This window comes from Crocodylus siamensis, chromosome 12 (assembly GCF_052110815.1).
Source record: "Crocodylus siamensis isolate JL-2025a chromosome 12, ASM5211081v1, whole genome shotgun sequence".
Classification (NCBI taxonomy): Eukaryota; Metazoa; Chordata; order Crocodylia; family Crocodylidae; genus Crocodylus; species Crocodylus siamensis.
The window spans coordinates 1,098,895-1,117,236 of NC_143406.1; the positions used below are offsets into that span (position 1 = coordinate 1,098,895).

The following is an 18,342-nucleotide window of genomic DNA, read 5'->3' on the forward strand; positions in this document are numbered from 1 at the left end:
TGGTGGGGCAGGCTCCTTGCAGGCGGCGCCGCAGCGCTCCTGCTCACTCGGGCAGGGAGTGGAGCCTAGCAGAGACGCTGCTCCTCCTTCTGTACCGAACAGGGAGCTGACATTAACGGAGAGCTAATTAACATTGCAGGGCTTGATGGCTCCAGTGTCAGTGCCCCTAATTAGTCGTGCGCTAATCTGCTTTAATTAACTATCCCTGTCGTGCTTTTAATTTAATTTTCAGCTCTAGACGATAGACCGTGGCCCTGCGAGCTTTCCTGTCCCAATGTGATGGCACCCTCACACAAGGTCAGCGTGGCACCGGGAGAGGGAGGCTTCTGCCAGTGTCTGGGGAGGGAGGGGCTGTCCTGAGCCACTTCCCGTCGCACTCCCTTTGCTGTACTGAGCCTCTGGCTGCCTCCAAGAACCAAGCCCTGCCTGTTCACCTGTGTTGCACGTGCCAGAGCCCAGCCAGTGGGTAGCACAGATGGCTTGGGTGGGCATTCGCCATGTCTCCCAGCCCCCCTGGTGAGAGGTGGGCAACGGGTCATGCATCCAGGGCATCTCTAAGCCATCTCCACTGCAGTGCTTGCTCTTGGTAGCAGTCCCAAGCTCAGCGGTGTGGCAGTGCAGACATGGCCATGCTCTGTGCTCTAAGGCAAGCACGGAAGAGGGGATGGAGGAAGGGACCGGAGAGAGAACAGGACAGCGGAGCCATCCACACAGGTGAAGACAGGACTTGGTAGACAACCAAACTCCACCTTTCATCGTGTTTCGTTCAAAGCGTTATGGCACATCTGCGCACAGAGCCATCAGCGTGGCCAGGGCAGCTTGGCAGTGGGCAGAAAAGGAGAGGAAGGGGAAGGACCCCAGGGCTGGGGGCTCCAAGACCACTGCACCAAGGAGGAAGAGGAGAGCAGCAGTGGTTGGAGACTGGCTTCTGCAGTGGACACAAGGACCAATTGGTCCTCCGGATTCAGGGTGCCAGGAGCCCGTATTCAGGAAGACTCACCTGTCCCTCAGACCACGTCCCTTTCCTGCTTGTCCATGGAGGCACCAACAACACTGCCAGGGTGAACCTGAGCAGATCAGAGACCAGTTAGGAGGATTCAGGCATTTGGAGCACACTTGGTACAAGGTAAGGACCTAGGCAAGGACCAACACATCATGGTGGTTTTCTACTGAGATGGCCTTCAGCCCCAAACCTCCACTCTTCTGCCGCTTGTCCACTGAACACAAGAAGATTTGCCCCTGAGATCACTTCTTACCCCAGAAAACCTTAGTTCCACCCCCTCAGTCCAGGCCTTGCAGTTCCGCGAGAGAAAGTTTTGCCAGCTTGTGAGGCATCCCCCTAGGATTTATATAAAAACAATAGATCCCCTGTTCTGCAGAAGAGCCGAGCCTGGAGTCACCAAGCACAGGCCATCGCAGGCAAGCAGTAAGGTAAATAGAATAGCAGAGAGCCGGATAAATCATGGAAACAAGCCACTGCCAGCTGTAATGACAGAACACAAGGAAATAACACTAAGAATTAAAATACAGTTGCACCCTGCATTTCTTACTACAATGCAGCATCTCTCTGTGCCCAGAGACCTGCCTCGTTCTCTCCTGACAGATTCCCTGCAAGCAGCTGCTGTGCTTGCAGTAGCGGTTACCCCAGCTTCTGCCGGCTGGGCATATAGATTATTCAAAGGCTCGGGCATCTGTGGACAGCATTTGCCTCACCCAGTGCATCTTAAGTACTACAGCCTCATCTCCATTTTTCTGTTGCACGCTCAGGGAGCAGGCAGCCGTTATGCAGATGACTCTGTCAGGTGATATTCCTGCTTTACAATTATCCGTAATGCCTATAGACATATTTACATCCTTCCAGACATATAGACAGCTCATCTAATTTCCGTAGCTATCAATTATTCAGGAGAGGTATAGACGCTCTCATTCTGTTCGAGGGTGAAAACATCAGTCTCTGATGAGATTCCTTTCAGGAGTCTCTGGGGAATGAATTCCGCTTTCTGAGGGCTTTCCCTTTGAAATGTAAACCACAATTGATTGTAAATGGGCTCACATCTGTCTGCTACCTTCGTGGCTGGTTGATCCACGGTGCAGAGGGAGGTGGTCTGAAGTCAGGCAGAAGGCAGAGTAGACCTGCACCTTAATGACTAACTGAGTCACAGATGCATAAGCTTTTGTGAGCAGGCGCTCACTCCAGAGTTTATCTTTCGTAATGCCAGCTATGGCTCCTCTGAAAGTGCAGTCTGACCTGGATATTCCTGACACTTTTCTGCCTGTTTCCAATCACAGTGTAAATATTGGCTTCTCTTCCACACAGGGGAGCACTCAAACACCAGCAGACTCTCCCTCTGCCTGAAGAAGGGGTTTTGTGCCTGAAAACTCGCAAAGAACAAGTTTTCCAACTATTTAGTTGGTCCAATGAAACATATCACACCTGCCCAAAGAACCTTGCCTGCCCATGTCCTTAGACTAACACGGCTACAACCGAGACCCCCAAAAATACAGTCATATCATATACCGTTGTTCATAGAAATAGAACTGAATTTTAGCCTGAAATAAAGACCAAACGGGTCTAATGAGGAGGAGGAGATGTAGAGTGGGATGACCCAGGCGTTTGTCGTGGTACTATTTAATATCTTCACTATGATTTGCAGGATGGGATGGAGGGCATGTTTAGTGTGATTTGCAGGATGTTTAGACAGAGGACAACTTGCAGATGGCACCTAGCTGGGTGGAGTTGCAGAGCCCTTGGAGAAGATCAGGATTCAAAATTACCTTGATAAACTGGGAAAATGGTCCAAAATTAATTGAAGAAAATGCAGTGTGGACAAATGGAGAGTCCTGCACTTAGGAAGCAATTATCACATGCATAAATATAGATGGGCAAGGATTTTTTGTGATGCCATTTATTGGACCAACTGGATTATTGGGAGAGCTCTTAGATAAGGTTTTGGGCATCAAGTAGCCTTCCTCGAGACTAAGAGGCAGACACAGGTGAAGCTGTACAGCAGGGAAAAGACACTGTTGGCAGCCTCTCCATAGAGGGAGGACAGTCTTCCAATAAATAGGAAAGTCATCGGTGAGTCTGGAGATGACTGACAAGGCATTGGCTGCATTTAGCATCTACATCCTTTTCACCCTTTACAGTACAGAAAATACAAGTATTTACATTTTTCCGAGTGCCAGTGTTTCCAGTTGTCTGCATTGTGTTGTGATTTTTGTGATGACCGGAGTAGAGGAGCCCATGTAAGCTAGAAGGGACTGGAATACTCTTGGGTTTCAGTTTAGCTTAGCAGGCGCAGAGAGAGTATTTTTGCCATTCGAACTAATTCAGCTGAGGAAGCAGAACAGCTTGTTTTATTTTCCCAATAAAGAAAAATCAGGTGGGCTTTGTTTTATAACTGCAGGGTTTTTTTGCTTGTAGGTTTGTGTCTTCCTTGGCCTCTGAGTTTCAAGCCAGGCACCCATGCCAGCACCAGACACTGCTGGCATAAACTGGGGGCTGGTGGTCCAAGGACACTGACATGTCTGAAATGACGTGAAAGTCTGCAAGTGTGCATTGCACTGGCAAAGGGGATGCTGAATTTTAGCCCTGTTGAACCTGTGAGCACTTGTGTCCATCCCCTGGAGATGGCTGGGGGCGGGGAGATTGGTAATAGTGAAGAACCTGCCTGTGTCCCTCCGCTTTGTGCAGCTACTGGAGGCTTGTGTGGCATTGCCCTCCCAATGCAGCTGTTTCCTGACTCTTTGCCAGCTGCTTTTCGCAGGGAGATGATGTGGATGGGTCTTTATGACTCTTCGTACATCTTTTGTTGGTGGTCGCCAGCTGCCTCTGCGGAGAGACTCTGGCTTGGAGGCACTTCTTAAGGTAAGAAGTTTGTCAGAGATGAGATGAAGGAAGGCAGAAGTGGGGTAGGCTTTCAAAACAGAAATCAAGACATGGACTGGCCCACGATCCTGTCCGTGATCCTGAGTGGCAGCTGTGCCAGACTCCTGAATTTGGAGGAGTTAACTGTCACGGTCAAGTGTGATGGAGCTGGTGAAGTCAGTGCATTTACGGGAGGAAATAAAGCAAGTTTGTTTCCTGGGCTTTTTAGACAAACAGCTATATGACCTCTGCACCCCTCCTCTAAATGAAGCTTTTCACATTTGGGCCGGCAGTGCCACAGCAGCATGTTTGCATAACCTCTTTTCCAAAGGCACATTTACACTCCCCTCCGGGTTGTGTGTGTAGGACAGAGGCAGTCGTCAGGGGGTGCACTGGAGAAGAACTTGGGAAGGGGGAGACCCCCTCCCAGGCACTGCCCCCATGCACGTGCAGTGTGAGTACTGTGTCACGTGCCCTGCACTTCAGCTGGAGCCTTTCTTTTGTGCGTCAGGAGTATCGGTAGGCTGCAATATAAGCCCATAATTTGCCAGACCAGATGCAGAGTGGAGAGTTCACTTCTCTTGTTTTTGGTAACCTATAGCCCTGGCCGCACCTCAGCGCTGCCTCCCTGCACGCACAACGCGGCTGCAAGGCTTCACCACGGACTCCAACCACCCGTGGTTTCCCCACATCCCTGGATTGAGCGGTCGAGTCCTTGGCGATGTAGGCAGGGCTTTACAGCACCTTACCCAGACCTGCTTGACCTCTGGAGTGTCACCTCCAATCCCACTTTGTTGAGGCATCAGCACAGCTATCCAATTCTCTCTTGTTGCTTGTCAGGCAGAAACTCTTCTCAAGCCTTTCCCCTTCCTCACACCCTTAGTTCACTCCCAGCCTTACTTCTCTGTACAGATCTATGAAATCAGGGAAACTGAGGCAGGCAACACTCTGACAACATGAGCACATTTAAACCTGGAATATTACAGTAAAACCCACGATCCGTCACAATAGGACTTTGTTGAGGCAGCCAAGTTTTCCAGTATGAAGACTCAGTACGGAGGAATTTGCATTGTTTCTGTCACTGTGGAGCTTACACAGCGATATGCCTTTGCTGTCGTTAGTCCCTTAGCTGGCCAAGGTCTGGGCATGTCTTACTTCAAGCTGGCTGGCATTTGTTCTTCCTGTGGCAGGCGTCTTTCGTTCCTAACGCGTCTGCACTGGGGAAGCGAACGGTGCTCTGCAGCGTGGTATCTATCCCGCTCGAACCGGCTCGTTTCCAAACATCACATAGCACCTAATGCAGACAAAGCGAGTCATTTATGTCTGAAGGGTCATTGTCTGGTAACCAGCTGGCATGCTTTTCAGCCTATCTGGATGCACTGCTAAGTAGTGTTTTTAGTGCAAAGAATACACCGTGGCTGTTATCAGCACTCATTTCTCCCGCGTCTACAAGACCCTTGGATTGGGCACTGGAAAAGTTTCCCATGTCACGGAAATGAAGAGGGCAGCAGCAATTGTAGAATGAATAACGCTGTCTTCTGGTCTCTGCTGATGCCAGAATGCCAAGGCAAGTCTGTCGGGGGATGACCCAACCAAAGCCAGGACCTTGTGCTTTGTATTACCTTTACTACTATTATATAGATTTATATCCCACCCTATTTTAAAAGGCTCAGCATGGCTTACCATGCAGATAAACCGCACCCAAGATAAGAAACAGCTGACTCTGGAGCCGACACCTGATAGAAACCCCGTTAATTGTAAACCACAGGTTCCTGCTACTCGAGCTCCTTCTTCTTTCCTGCTTCTTTCTCCCATCTCCTTGCTTCAGCCATAAAGCACAGTGCAGCAGGAAGGCCCACAGGTCCAGCGATGGAGAGGAGAGGTCAATGGGGGCCCCTGACAGTGCTCACTGCTTCTCTGAGAGGGGAAATACCCAACCCTCCAAAATATGAAATACGAATTTTCATTTCTACCTCGGAGAATTTTTACAATCCCTGCTCTCTCCTGTGCCTGAGGAAGGGTCAGCGTGCCCAAAATGTTGCACATAAATACAGTAATTTGCTTGCAAACATCTAGTTGGTCTAATAAAAGATATCATCACTTCTTCCACAACTTTTGATTCTTTTTTCCAGCCCTCCAAGGACCAGACTCCGGTCTGGTCTGCGTTCCCGGTCTGGCCTGCGTATCCTGCGTGTACATCCCGCACAAGGACACCTGCTTCGATGGCGTCACCGACGCCCCTGGGCACAGAAATTAGCCAGCAGAGCTGTTGTGGACCATCATCTTCTGGGGGTCTGTGATGGGAGGGAGTCTGCTGTGAACACTGTGGGTGTTAAAAGTGAGGCAGCCCAGGCCTCTGCGCTTCACATTCCCACCGCCTCGCTCCATCACTCTCACCCTCCTGTGCCTTTCTCTCCCTTACTCTGTCTGTCAGCCTGTCCTGCCAAGGCACAAGTTCTTGGGGATATAAAGCTTTCTTTTGAGTTTTATGTTTCCTTTAGGATTAAAGCCCTTCTCCTCGGGGCTCTGGATAGAGAATGTTTGTCAGGTTTACGAGTGCTTTTAGAAAGGCTTTTAGAGAGTCCATCCTACCCCTTCTTGTATAAGGGCTGAGATAAGATTATCTTTGTTTTAACACCAATTAAAACATGAAGTGTTTATAGGATTAGGGGTTTTCCATCAGCCCAACTTTGATGTCACCACTTGCTGACTTGGTTTTTTTCAGTATGTTAAAAGGTCGGGAGCTGTTCTCTTAATGGCCGGGGAGTAGAAGGAGCTTGGGGAAGCATTTGTAGAAGACCCAACAAAAGGAAAAAAATAGAAGTCCTAAATGTTTCTGGAAAACACTTGGAGAAAAATCACTTACTGCCTGAACAACCTGCTTGGCAAGGGTGTCATGGATAAGTCTGAAATACTTAAAAAAATTCAAGAATGTGATTTCTCCCCCTCCCCCCACCCAAGGTGGGGATTTTTTTGCCCTGTGGAAGGTGTTGGGTTTTTTTAAGTTCAAAATGTTGTATATGAAAGGGGCAAATTTAATATGAGGTGCCAGGAGCCAGCAGGATCTTTTATTATGGCAGTTCACACTGTAGCTGAGCATGGCAATGATGGGATTTTGAAAGGAGGAGGAGGAGGCAGGACTGTTGCATGGATAATGGAAGTGTCCAAGCGACGACGGAAAACCCCAGCCAACAAAGACAAGTGCAGAAGAGAGGCACCCTGCTGCTTCGCCATCCTCCAGTCTTGAGGGTGAGCCGCGTGCCCTTCTTTGAGGCACCGGGTCCAGGCACAATTGCTGCCGGGGCTGGCTGGAGGGCAGGTCAGAGCCACCCTGGCAGCTCCTGGAGGTGGATGTTCAGAGGATGCTCTTCCCCATCTCGCAGCTGCTTTTGCCAGTGATGGATGTTTGAAGCCTGCTTGGAAAGTTTGCTTGGCTGCTAGGAAATGCAGGCATCGGGAGGCCTGTAACATTAGGAATCCACACGGGCAAGGACGTACCACAGGCTCGGCGCAGCTCCCGGGCTTTGCTTTGCGCAGAGTAGCTGGGGGGGACCACGACATTGCAGGAGGAGCCACTGCCAGTCTCCAAACACACCCAGCACTGACAACCCTCTGTCCCTCCCCTCCCTGCACACACAGCGAGGAGGCCTGGGAGGCGAGGAGGGTGGCAGGGAGGCCAGGTTGGCAGCTCTGACAAAGCCAATGCTGCTGTTTTCTGTCATGCATTAAAAAAAACCTGTCCTGGGCTGCGTAGGATGAAGCAAAGCCAAGCAGACAGGACAGAGTGTCCTTCATTAGACCCCTTCTGTGGGTGAAGCACTGCCACTTCGAAAGCTGTAATTGCCTGGGAGAGCTGTGTGATGTGAGTTGTCCGCAGGGAGGATCTGGAGGGAGGCGGGAGGGGTTGCTCGACCTGTCTGCAAGGATGGGGAGGCCTGTTTGGAGATGCTGTCACTGCTCAGCCTAGTCTCTGCACAGCTCAGCCTGGTTTGAATCTGCAAGTGGACCCTTCTCCCAGGTGGCATCGCAAACACCACAGGCTCTCGTGGAAAGGTGGTGCAGCGCTGTGGCTCTCCAGCCCCAGGAGATCTCTGTCCAGCACAGAGGTGACACAGCAGGGGCTTGTCCTGCCCGAAACCCGCAGCCCAGACGGCAGCAAACAATTCCACCTGCGGGGCCCCAGGCTGTGGGGAACAGCCCTACTCGGAGGATGACAGACTATAGGGAACAGCCCTGGAAGGAGACGACCCTTTGTGGCCTCCGTGCACCAAACGTGGCTTTTGTGATTGCTGCCCAGGGAATTAGCTCAGCGTGCCTGGGCTTTCTGCAAGCCTGAACTGAGGCCAAGCCACTGCAGAGGCGAGAGGGAAAAGCTGCAGGTGCATCATTTCTTCCCAGCACCTTTGATGCTGGTGCTGAAATCAGGGATGCCCCCCCAGAGCCCCTGTTCAACAGGGAGCAGTAAACTCCCTCCCCTGACAGCTGGACTCTCTCCTAGCCACAAGAGGAAGAGAAAGCCCCCCAGTATCCCAGAGGAGCAGCTCGCTAGCCCGCTGGTCCAAGTGCTCTCCGTGCCCAGCTCCTGCGCGCTGCCCCGTGCTTCTGTCCCATGCACCCCACGTGCAAGCGTGTGGCCTCCGAGGCAGTGGCCGGCAGAACAGCTGGAGCGGTCTGGAGCTCACCCGCTGCCGCCTGGAAGTCAAAGCAGCTGCAGGCGGGGAGCTGAGAGGTAGGCAGCCTTTGCAGAGCCTGACAGGGCCCCCGGCTAGTGCCTCATGCTTTGCAAAACTGTTGGGTGCCCTTAGCTTGCGAGCAGGAGACGGGGAGCTGAGACACCCCGTGGACTCTAATAATGCCTGCCCTGTTTCTTTTGCAGTCCTGGGGAAACTGGAGCAAGCCTAAAGGTCCGCCCATGGCTAGTGGCCTTTCCCATCACTGGGGCTGGGTAAGTTATCAGAAGCAGAGCAGTCAGTGCTTCTCAACCCTTTTAGACTCCAAGGCAACTCACATAATCCTCAGGGCATCCCTCAGAAAATGCCAGCTCTCAGCTCTCGCTCATTCTTTGACTCTGGAAAAATACTAGAGCAGTCGTTCTGTTGCAGAGAGCTTGGCAAAACCCCAGAGCATCCCTAGCAGCCTGGATTTCCAGCGGAAATCTCTAGGTTTATCCTGCGAGTCGGGGTTTCACAACAAACAGTGCTAACGTGTGGCACCCCATGGCGCCCTGGAAAGCATCTCGGGGCAGCCCAGGTTGGCACAGTCCCCGGTTGAGTGTCACTGGAATAGACAAACTGAAATGATAAGCCCATTTAAAAGGCGAGATGCAGTCATGAGCTGCAAGGCCGTTGTCTGTGTGTAGTCTGTGGTTTTTAGAGTCTAGTAAAGTTATGAATTTTGAAGACACCGTGTGCATTTTCCTGGGCTGCGAGGGTTGTGTGTTTCTCCCATTCTTTCATCTCTAGCTGCTTCTCTTTGTTGCACAACTGTGCTGCCCTTTTCCCTCTCGGTAAGAAGCAGCGGGCTCACTGCTGCACGCACCAGGTTTCGGAAAGGCATCTGCTTCCTCAAATTCTTTTGTTGTCAGAAAATCAAGACCCCAAAAGGCTGCGCCTGAGCAGGGGCAGCCAAAAAAAAGTTCAGTTTTCAAATGACAAAAAATCCACAGTTTCTTTTACAAAGCCCCTTCCCTCCACTAGTCTGAGTGTCTTGATTGAGAAGTTCATGCTCCTTCAGCTTAGGTTCCTGGGTCTCCAAACCCCCTCTCCTTCCCTGGCTCCCTAAGCACTCGGCTTCATTTCTGACCCAACTCGCAGCACATTTTCATTACAGATATGTCACAGGGAGTGTTAATCTGTTGAGAGAGGTGACAGCTGAGTAGTTCGCAGTGTTATTGAGGGGCAAAAACAGCACCATATTTCAAGTCACAGCAAGGTATTTTTTCAACCTCTGTTTTAGATCGACATGCATGGTTAAACCAGTCTGAAATGCAGGGACCGTAGCAGTTTGGGGTGAGACATGGGCTCCTTTGATCAAGTGCCTCTTGAGATGGAGGCCCTTTCACCCTGCCCCCAAAATTGGGGTGGGAGGTCCCTTACAATGCTAGGGACAAAGCAGAGGAGCATCCACAGGTGTCTCATGCGACTAAATTAACCTGCTGGGATTCAGTGCCCAGCCCCAAGACCTGAAAATAAAATCCGTGCTAGGGTTGGGGAAGCAGGCTCAGCACCCAACAGATCCAGACTCTTTTACCCACAAAAGTCTTGATATTTAGAGAAGTTGTCTCAGTCTGGCAATTAAAGTCTTCTTTTCTCCTGACTGCTGTTCATGGGTCTATTAATATCTCGAGCTTTCATTACTAGAGCAGGGAAAAGCTTTTAATTTATTCCAGTGATGAGATCAGACCAAAACTGTTTGCGAAATCTTGCTGAGCACGGCGATTACTTCCAGCCAAAAAAGAGAAGCAAAGAAGAAAAAAACATCTAAAAAGTCAGTTGTTTTGACATTTTCAAAATGCTTCTTTCTGTCTTTATAAGCAGTGTTCCAAGACCAGCTTTTCCTAATGGTAATTAAGAAAAACTTTTGGTAAATAAAAATAAAGATAAAAACAACACTGGAAATAAATTCAGTGCTTTGTTCAGAATAAGTGATGTTGCAGCCGTGATGGTCCAGGAAATATGGGAGAGGCAGTGATTTTTGCAGGAGAGAGGTTAGACTAAATTTTTGGGCACTACAGCTTTGGTTCATGCCTAATCTGTGACCTTCTCAAGCTATTTCTTTGATCCTGGTGGTACAGGCTGGTTTCCTGGTAGTGGGAGATATTCCATATAAACCTACTGGTTTCAACAAGCCTTTCTGGTAAAGCAAATTTGGATGTACGTGTACTATATTTCCTTATAAAAAGTACCCGCCGTCCTTTAGACTACATGGATTGTGTCATAAATTAAGAGAAAAAGTCAGGAATAAGTGTCCAGAGCAAGGCAAAAGGACTTCTACAGCCCAGCTTTGGGGGCCAGCTTTGGCTTTTGGGGTCCTCCCAGCTCTGTTGGTGTGTTTTGCTGGGTGAGACACTTTGCCGTGGAGTCTGTGGCCATTTCCACTGCATCTGCAATTTGCCATCATTTGCAGTGTGATCGAACTGTGAGTGGCAGCCCATCACACACATGTAGCAGGTTGTGTGTTTGTCATGGGCTTTGCCACCAGTGTCAGGAGAGCTGGAAGAGGCTGCACAGCTGCCACTGCTTATACAGCCCCTCTCCGTGCTGTGGAAGGCGTGTTGTGGCTAAAGGATGTTCAAGTTCAAGTCTTGGCTGGGCCAGACTTTTATCTGCTGCCATGGGACGTGGCTGCTGTTTCCAGGCATTGACAGTAGGATGCTGGGCAAAAGCAAGTAGTGTAGTCATGAAAGAAAAGTCCCCATAGAGCCCCAGAATAGTGAAATCCTCTGGATCTGTCTACGCGTGCCCACGGTCAGAGGGAAGAGCAGGGCCAGACTCCAAGTCGGTTGCAAACCAGTTCCTCCTCCAGTGCATCTCAAATTGTCAGATTTGGGGTTTGGCCATTGCAAAGCTCCTGTTTTTGTTTCCTGGGATATCTGCTGGGACTCAGGAAACCCCTTCCCCCTCGACACTGGCTACACAGCACCTTTCAACCCTGGGCCTCAGAGGAGCGGGGGGACTTTCCTCTCACTGAATGCTGTTCTTGCTTCTTTGCAGGCTGCCCATCAGGGACGTTCAAGGCAAGCCAAGGGGATGAAGGATGTGTCCACTGCCCAATTAACAGCCGGACGACTTCAGAAGGAGCCACTAATTGTGTGTGCCGAAACGGGTATTACCGCGCAGACTCTGACCCTCTCGACATGCCTTGCACCAGTAAGTGATCTCCAGGCTAGGGGTGGCATGGGATGGTACCGACATAGAAAAGAGGGATATAAGTAATATAAACTACCAGGTGGTGTCTAATGAACCATTGCAGCTCAGAGCTGCCCATGTTCCCAAGTGAATCCCTTCTGATACCTGCCAGCTGCCGTCTAAAGGCCACTGGAGGACTGAGCAACTATCCGCAGCATCCAACTCTTCCTCCCAGCCTTACTTGGTATCCAAGCTGAGCAGGAGGTCTACCAGCAAAAGTGTCTGAATCACACTTTGCACGCAGGACCTTAGGCTTTTGCACTCTGATTTTGGCACCGAAATAACTTTCCTTTGGGGAGTAAATCTGAGCCGTTGGCACCCAGAGAATTAGAACTGGTGCACGGCACAAACGGGAACAACCACAGCTCTTCAAAAGGCTTGTAGAAAGAACCCCAAAAGGAATCGGCCTGGGTTTGAGGGCTTGGTGTAATGGAGACCTGTGCTCTATTCCCAGCTGAGCAGTTAACGTGGCCTTTTCACTCTGTTGAGACTGTAAACTCTTTAGGGCAAGGCCCTGCTATACGTGTGAGCAGCACCCAGCCAAACAGGGCCTCTGTTCACACCCGGTTGGAAACGAAGGGTCTGGAACTGTTTGTCTTAGACGTAGCTGGTTTCATCTCCCCACGTCCCTGTGGAAGAGCAGGACACCGCAGGGCAGCCTCACCTGGACTGTGAGGCAGAGGAATAGGAAGCTGCATAGAGATGCATGTGGGATGGAGCAGGGCATGGACTCACACCACCTCTCTCTCTCTCTTGCCCAACACAGCCATCCCGTCTGCCCCCCAGGCTGTGATCTCCAGCGTAAACGAGACATCGCTGATGCTGGAATGGACTCCGCCTCGGGACTCGGGGGGCCGCGAAGACCTGGTCTACAACATCATCTGCAAGAGCTGTGGCTCGGGGCGTGGAGCCTGCACCCGCTGCGGAGACAACGTCCAGTTCACCCCGCGCCAGCTGGGCCTCACAGAGCCCCGCATTTACATCAGTGACCTGCTGGCCCACACCCAGTACACCTTTGAGATCCAAGCGGTGAATGGGGTCACCGACCAGAGCCCCTTCTCCCCACAGTTTGCCTCAGTGAACATCACCACCAACCAAGCTGGTAAGGAATTGCTGTGTCCTCTGCTAGCCAGACTGAGACCTGGGAGAGGATGGGGGTAGGAGTGACTCACCTTTTAGGCACCGTAGTGACCAAAAATCCTGTCCACCTAATGGGCATTCAGTAACCTGGATGTTCCTAGGCCTTATCCCAAAACATAAGTCTTGTTTTCCAGCAAATCTATGTGAGCAGAGACAGAGCGATCCAGAGGCCCACCTGAAAAGAGCTTTGAGGCTGCTATCTCAGCATGAATTTTCTGGCATGTCTTACCTGCAGAACCCCAACAGAATTATTTTTGTGGGTACTTTTACACTGCTGTGTCACGGCAGCATAGTTAAGCATACCTGCACTACCTTCAGTCTGGGTATCAGGAAACAGCAGTGAAGACACGGCCAGATGGCCTTTGGTACATTCAAGTGAGTGCAAATATATTCCTGCGTGCTGCAATTCTGGAATGCAGTTTTGCGGTAACTAGTGCCTCGGTTTCCAGAACTGGATGACCAGAGGCAGAGGGCGGTTGTCACAGACGGATGGGTGCAGAGAGTAGAGACAGGTGACAGGCAGGAACTCTCTGCACAGCTGTTCCAGGAAGGCTTTCCCTTCCCTGCCCCAGGGCTCCTAGTCTGTGCTAAGGGAAAGCAAGCAGCAGCCTGCCCTGCAGCAAGGAGCTGCTGCGTGGCAGCTTTCTGAAAGCAGTGACCTCCTCATTGAAGGCATGTGGTTACAGCTCTTCTCACTCCACAGAAGAAGGTCTGCTTGGGGATGGGGAGGTGTAAAGGCCACTTGTACCATCTTCAGGCTCTGGGTTAATGCCCCGGAGGATTTGTAGGCTGCCAGTGGGATCTCTGAGGTCTGGCAGGGTGCATTTTGCAGCCCTGAGAGAGTGGTGGCACCATGCCAGTGAGACTTGCTAATTAAGAGAGCATCTCCCGGGGCAGCTCTGACTGCTTCGCTTTGCTGGGAGAAAGACCTGCAAGCAGCCAGGATGGAAAAGGGTGTTTGGATGAGTTTGTAGGCTGAACCAGCTCCTTACTGAACTGGCCAACAGGCAGGTGTGAATCTGTCGATGAGCCTGTATGAATGTGGAGGCGCTGGGCCTGCTGCATGTCAGTGTAGGTGTATGAATGTGTGTGTGTAATGTGAGCAACACAGATGTGTGTGCAAGTGAGAGACAGACGTGAGTGGAGGTTGTGTGATTATGTGCGACTGGCTGGAGTGGCTGAGTACAGCCTGCGCAAGTGTTGTGTGTATACTACTATTGTTGGCCAAGAGCAAGTCAAGAGATGTCTCTCCGTTTCCTTGGGAGTTGCTGCTCCAGTGTTTATAAGCTGCCTAATGCTCTGATTTCACACTCTGCAATTAAGCAATGTGGTCGTGATGTTAATGAACCAACTGTGAATATTCCCACTTCTGCAGCAGAGTGGCTGAGATACCTGAAGTTGCGAATTGGTTCCTTCTTAGTCCCCTCCCTTCTGAACCACTCATCCTCCTTTTCCGTGTTTGACACTCCTTTATTATCAGGGCTCACACTTCTCAGCCTGTGTGATGCCTCTCTTAATGTATCTATTCATTAGCACTAAACAGTTACTGCCTGCTCACTAATTCCTCCGTAATTAGAGGTTCTGAATTCTTTTGCTTACACTCAGCACAGCCTGGCAGCCTTGATGTACCTCATTAGCAGCTGGTAACAGAAGCTGTAGATGCAGCGATACAAGAGCGAGCTGGGAAGAGGGGCATGGGAGAAAGGAGGGTGCTGGGGTGGGAGAGAGTAGAAAAGGGGGAGGGGAGAGGACGATTCATGGGAATTAAGGACTCCAGCCTCCCCTGCTTGAATCACTCAGCTTTCTAGCAAACCTAAGATTGAGCCCAGCTGAAGCCTCTTCTTCTACAGCCAGACAGGCCAAGCACTGAGAGGTGGGCAAAGTTTGCAATGGGCCATTCACTTCCTCCCAGAGGAGCAGGACGATGCCTTCCTGCCCAGGAGATGTGGCTCCTACCTATTGTCTCTGCAGCGGAGGCCAGGCCTCCTTGCTTTGGCCCTACTCAGGAAAGCACCAGCCCGTTACTGTGACCTCCAAAAACTTGGCAGTCCAAAGCGGGGTCTGGCAGGGATTGCTTCTAGAGACAGTACTCGTATGTGGCTTTTGTGCCAGTTCATTGTGGGCACACCTCTACACCCGATTGTCGGGGAACTAGGCCAGACTGCACCCGTCGGGGTGGACACTTGCAGTGATCTTGGCTGAACGGCTCATGGGAGCTAGCATTCTCCGAATGGCACCGGTGGGAAGCGTTGACATTACAGGGTCAGGGGATACGGTAGGGGTACGCTCCAGAACAGGAAAGGAGGCATCCAGGCAGGCTTTGCGGGGGGAAATTCCTGTTCTCAGGAAAGCAGAAGGATGTGGGAGGAGAACAGCTCTGCTCTGTGCCTTCCCTCGGATGAGGACACAGCATGCTGAGCAGACGCGTACGGTGAGATTAGAAGAACCTCTGAACATGGACAGGAGAGCCGTGTTTCTCACACAGAGGTGCATTTGCCCTCTGGGAAGATCCGGCAGATGTCTGGAGAGGGGGTGAGAAGGAACGGGAAAGCAGCAGAAGAGACACAGGACTTATACGTGGAAGCAAAGGATGAAAAATAATAAATGGATAAGCCAACAAACACATGGGAAAACTAGGATACCTTTTAGGTTGCTGGAGAAGTTACAGCATAGTTGTAGTGACATCAGGTGCTACCTTTTTATTACCTATAACATGGACTCACAAAGCTACCCAGCAGGTGTAACACCCCGGGGGGATGTGAAGCTGGAGAATAGTGCTGTCAGTCCATAGGTGGGAGCGTATCAAGTGGAGGACTCCGAGATTTTCTCCATCCAGTCCTGCGTAGCATGGAGAAAAGTCCAACCTCCTCTATAGCATGGTGACTCCTGCATCCAGCCCAGAACTTCTCGGGGGGCTAACGCAGGTGTTTGAGAGAGAGGGACTTTATCCTTTGATAATCCTTTCCAATGGTTAATTATCCTCATTGTTAAATGCGTTCATCATGTTTCTAGTCTGATTAATCCAGCCTCCATTTCTCGCTGTTGAATTTTGTTCAGTCTGCCTGCCTGTAGATTGTGATCAGCTCATGTCCTAACTTCCCACGGAGAAGGTGAAATAAGCTGAGTTCCTTTAGCCTCTCTCAGCATAAGACTGATTTTTCAGACGGCAAAGCGCTCTTGCCACGCTTTCCTGAAGGTTTTCTGTTTTTCTCTTTTCCATTTTTTCAGTGTCGTTTTTTGCAGCTTGAACGTCACAACAAACAGGTCGCAGTATTCAGCAACGGTCTTGCTGACGGAGAGGTAATCCCACCACCCTTCCTCTACTCAATATTCCCCTCTATTCATCCAGGAACTTAGCCACCGTAGCCAAAGGATCTCCCTGGAAGCTCACGTTCTGCTCATTTCCCCGTAACTGGTCCTGGGACGCAATCCCCCTCTCTATAAGCATGACCTACATTTTTTGCTCCTAAATGTATGATCTTGCATTTGGCTGCATTGAAGTCTCCATTGTTCAAATGAGCCCAGCTTACCACGCAATACAGATCACTCTGTGCGACTGTCCCGTCTTCATTGTTATTTTTCACTTCACCAGTTCTTGGCTCATCTGCCAATTTTGCCTGCAATTATTTTATATTTCCTTCCAGATCATTGATTAAGCTATTGAGTGAGACGGGGCCAGAAACAGATCCCCAAAATATCCCATACTGAGTACAAGCGACGAGTGCCCATTTACAAATGTTTTTTAAGCTCTGTCCCCTACCTCTTTTTGATTTACCTTGTAGGTGTTGCATTGTGAACATCGCATGGTGTGAGTCAGAGGTCTTAAAGAAGTCTAAAATAGCCTGTCAGCTTAGTGACCTGTATCAATGAAAATTGTAATCTTATCAAGGCAATTTGACACTGTTAATTCAATCATGATGTTTGACACATGGCCCCATTTCAGTTCTCGATTGACTGCATCCTTGATCAGCCTTTCCAGGATTTTCTGCAGATTTATAGTTGCCCCCTTGAAATATTGCTGCAACATCATCTTCTTTCCAGTCCTTTCAAACTCCCCCTAAACGAACGCGACCCCCACATCCAAATCCAACCAGTGCCAAAGAGAGAGGTCCAAGAAAGAGCCACTGAGAAGATGCGGCACCTCTCTTCTCAGCAGATGAAGTTAATTCTAAAGAGAGAGATTTTTGCCAGCTTCACATGAGCAGAAGAGGTCTGTGAAGAGACAGGCAGGAGAAGAGCTGAACACCGTGTCGTTGTTGCAGGAAGGATGAAGCAGAAGAGGCCGAGGAGCTGGTAGGTGAGGGCAGTGCAGTGGAGAGATCCTAGGAGCTGCCCGGATGCCACAAAGCGCACGGCTGTGCTAGGAGGGACCTGGGGCCACCTGCCTTTGTGGACGTCACGGTTTGCTCTTGCTGGAAGCTCCTGCCTGGAAGCAAATTCTGCAACCCGTGGTTTTGGTGGGAATGTTATGCGCGAAGAATTTTGTGATATTGATAGAGGATATCAAGGGGTGTCTCGTTTAACCCCCTGCACAGGATCCCTTGTCTTCAAACTAGGCCAGGCCCAGCCTTTTCCAAAGGACATGCCACAGCTCGGTCCACTGCCCTTCTGCTCTTACACTTAGGAAAGTTTCCTGAGATTGAATCTAAATCTGCTTTTCTGCCATTGAAAACCTGCAACCAGATGTCCTGCCCCCTGCAGCAAGAGAGAACAGGTTGTTGCCATCTTCTTTAAGGTAGGTATTCACGTATTTAAAAATTAGCTACAACGTCATTCCCCTACCGCCATCTCTTTCCATCCAGACTCAATGCACCCAGTTTCTTCAACACGTCCTCACATGGCTCGCCGTCCAGTCCAGTCCTTTCGCCATCGTTATCACACATGCCTGGATTCTCTCTAATGTCCCCGAAACCTGTGCCGAGTAAAGCGACACGATCACCTTCCTTGTCTTGCCTTCATTGCTTCTTAATAGCACCCCAAAGGGCATTTGCCTCCTTGAGACAGACCCTTATGCCCCTTAAGCTCTCTGCAGCTGCTCTTCTCCCCAAACCATCTCATCTGTCTCCATCTCTGTACCTTCTCCATCCTCTGGTCACTACTTTTGCTAACCCAGGGATTTCTTCCTCGAGTCTCACTATTTGTCTCTGCAGCCATCGCCTCTAAAACCTGCTGCTGCCGCTTGACATTTGCTGCTCGTGCCATGGCTGCTACCCCTGCTCCTCTCACTCTTCCTCCCGTGCGGCCCCCAGTACTGCGGCCCGACTGCTGTAGTTTGGAGCAAACTCCTTTGGAAGGAAATTGCCACTCAGCAGGCTGTGCTCGGAGAGCTGCGGATGCAGGATGCCGGAGGGGGCTGTGTGTTGTCTGGATCGTCTTCCCCCTCTGCTGCCTGAAGACTGCCCCGAGCCAGGACTCCCAGATGGCAGA

General features: G+C 50.5%; 1 protein-coding gene across 4 annotated transcripts in view; it reads left to right on the forward strand.

Moving 5' to 3' along the window:
- The window catches only part of EPHB2 (EPH receptor B2), a 120,401-nt gene that overhangs the window by 64,565 nt on the left and 37,494 nt on the right, over positions 1-18,342 (forward strand). For all 4 annotated transcript variants that reach the window (XM_090023357.1, XM_090023356.1, XM_090023358.1 and 1 more), the window contains exons 4-5: positions 11,581-11,736; positions 12,542-12,877. In XM_090023357.1, coding sequence (XP_089879483.1) covers positions 11,581-11,736; positions 12,542-12,877 — 492 coding nt within the window. The remainder of the gene's footprint in view (positions 1-11,580; positions 11,737-12,541; positions 12,878-18,342) is intronic.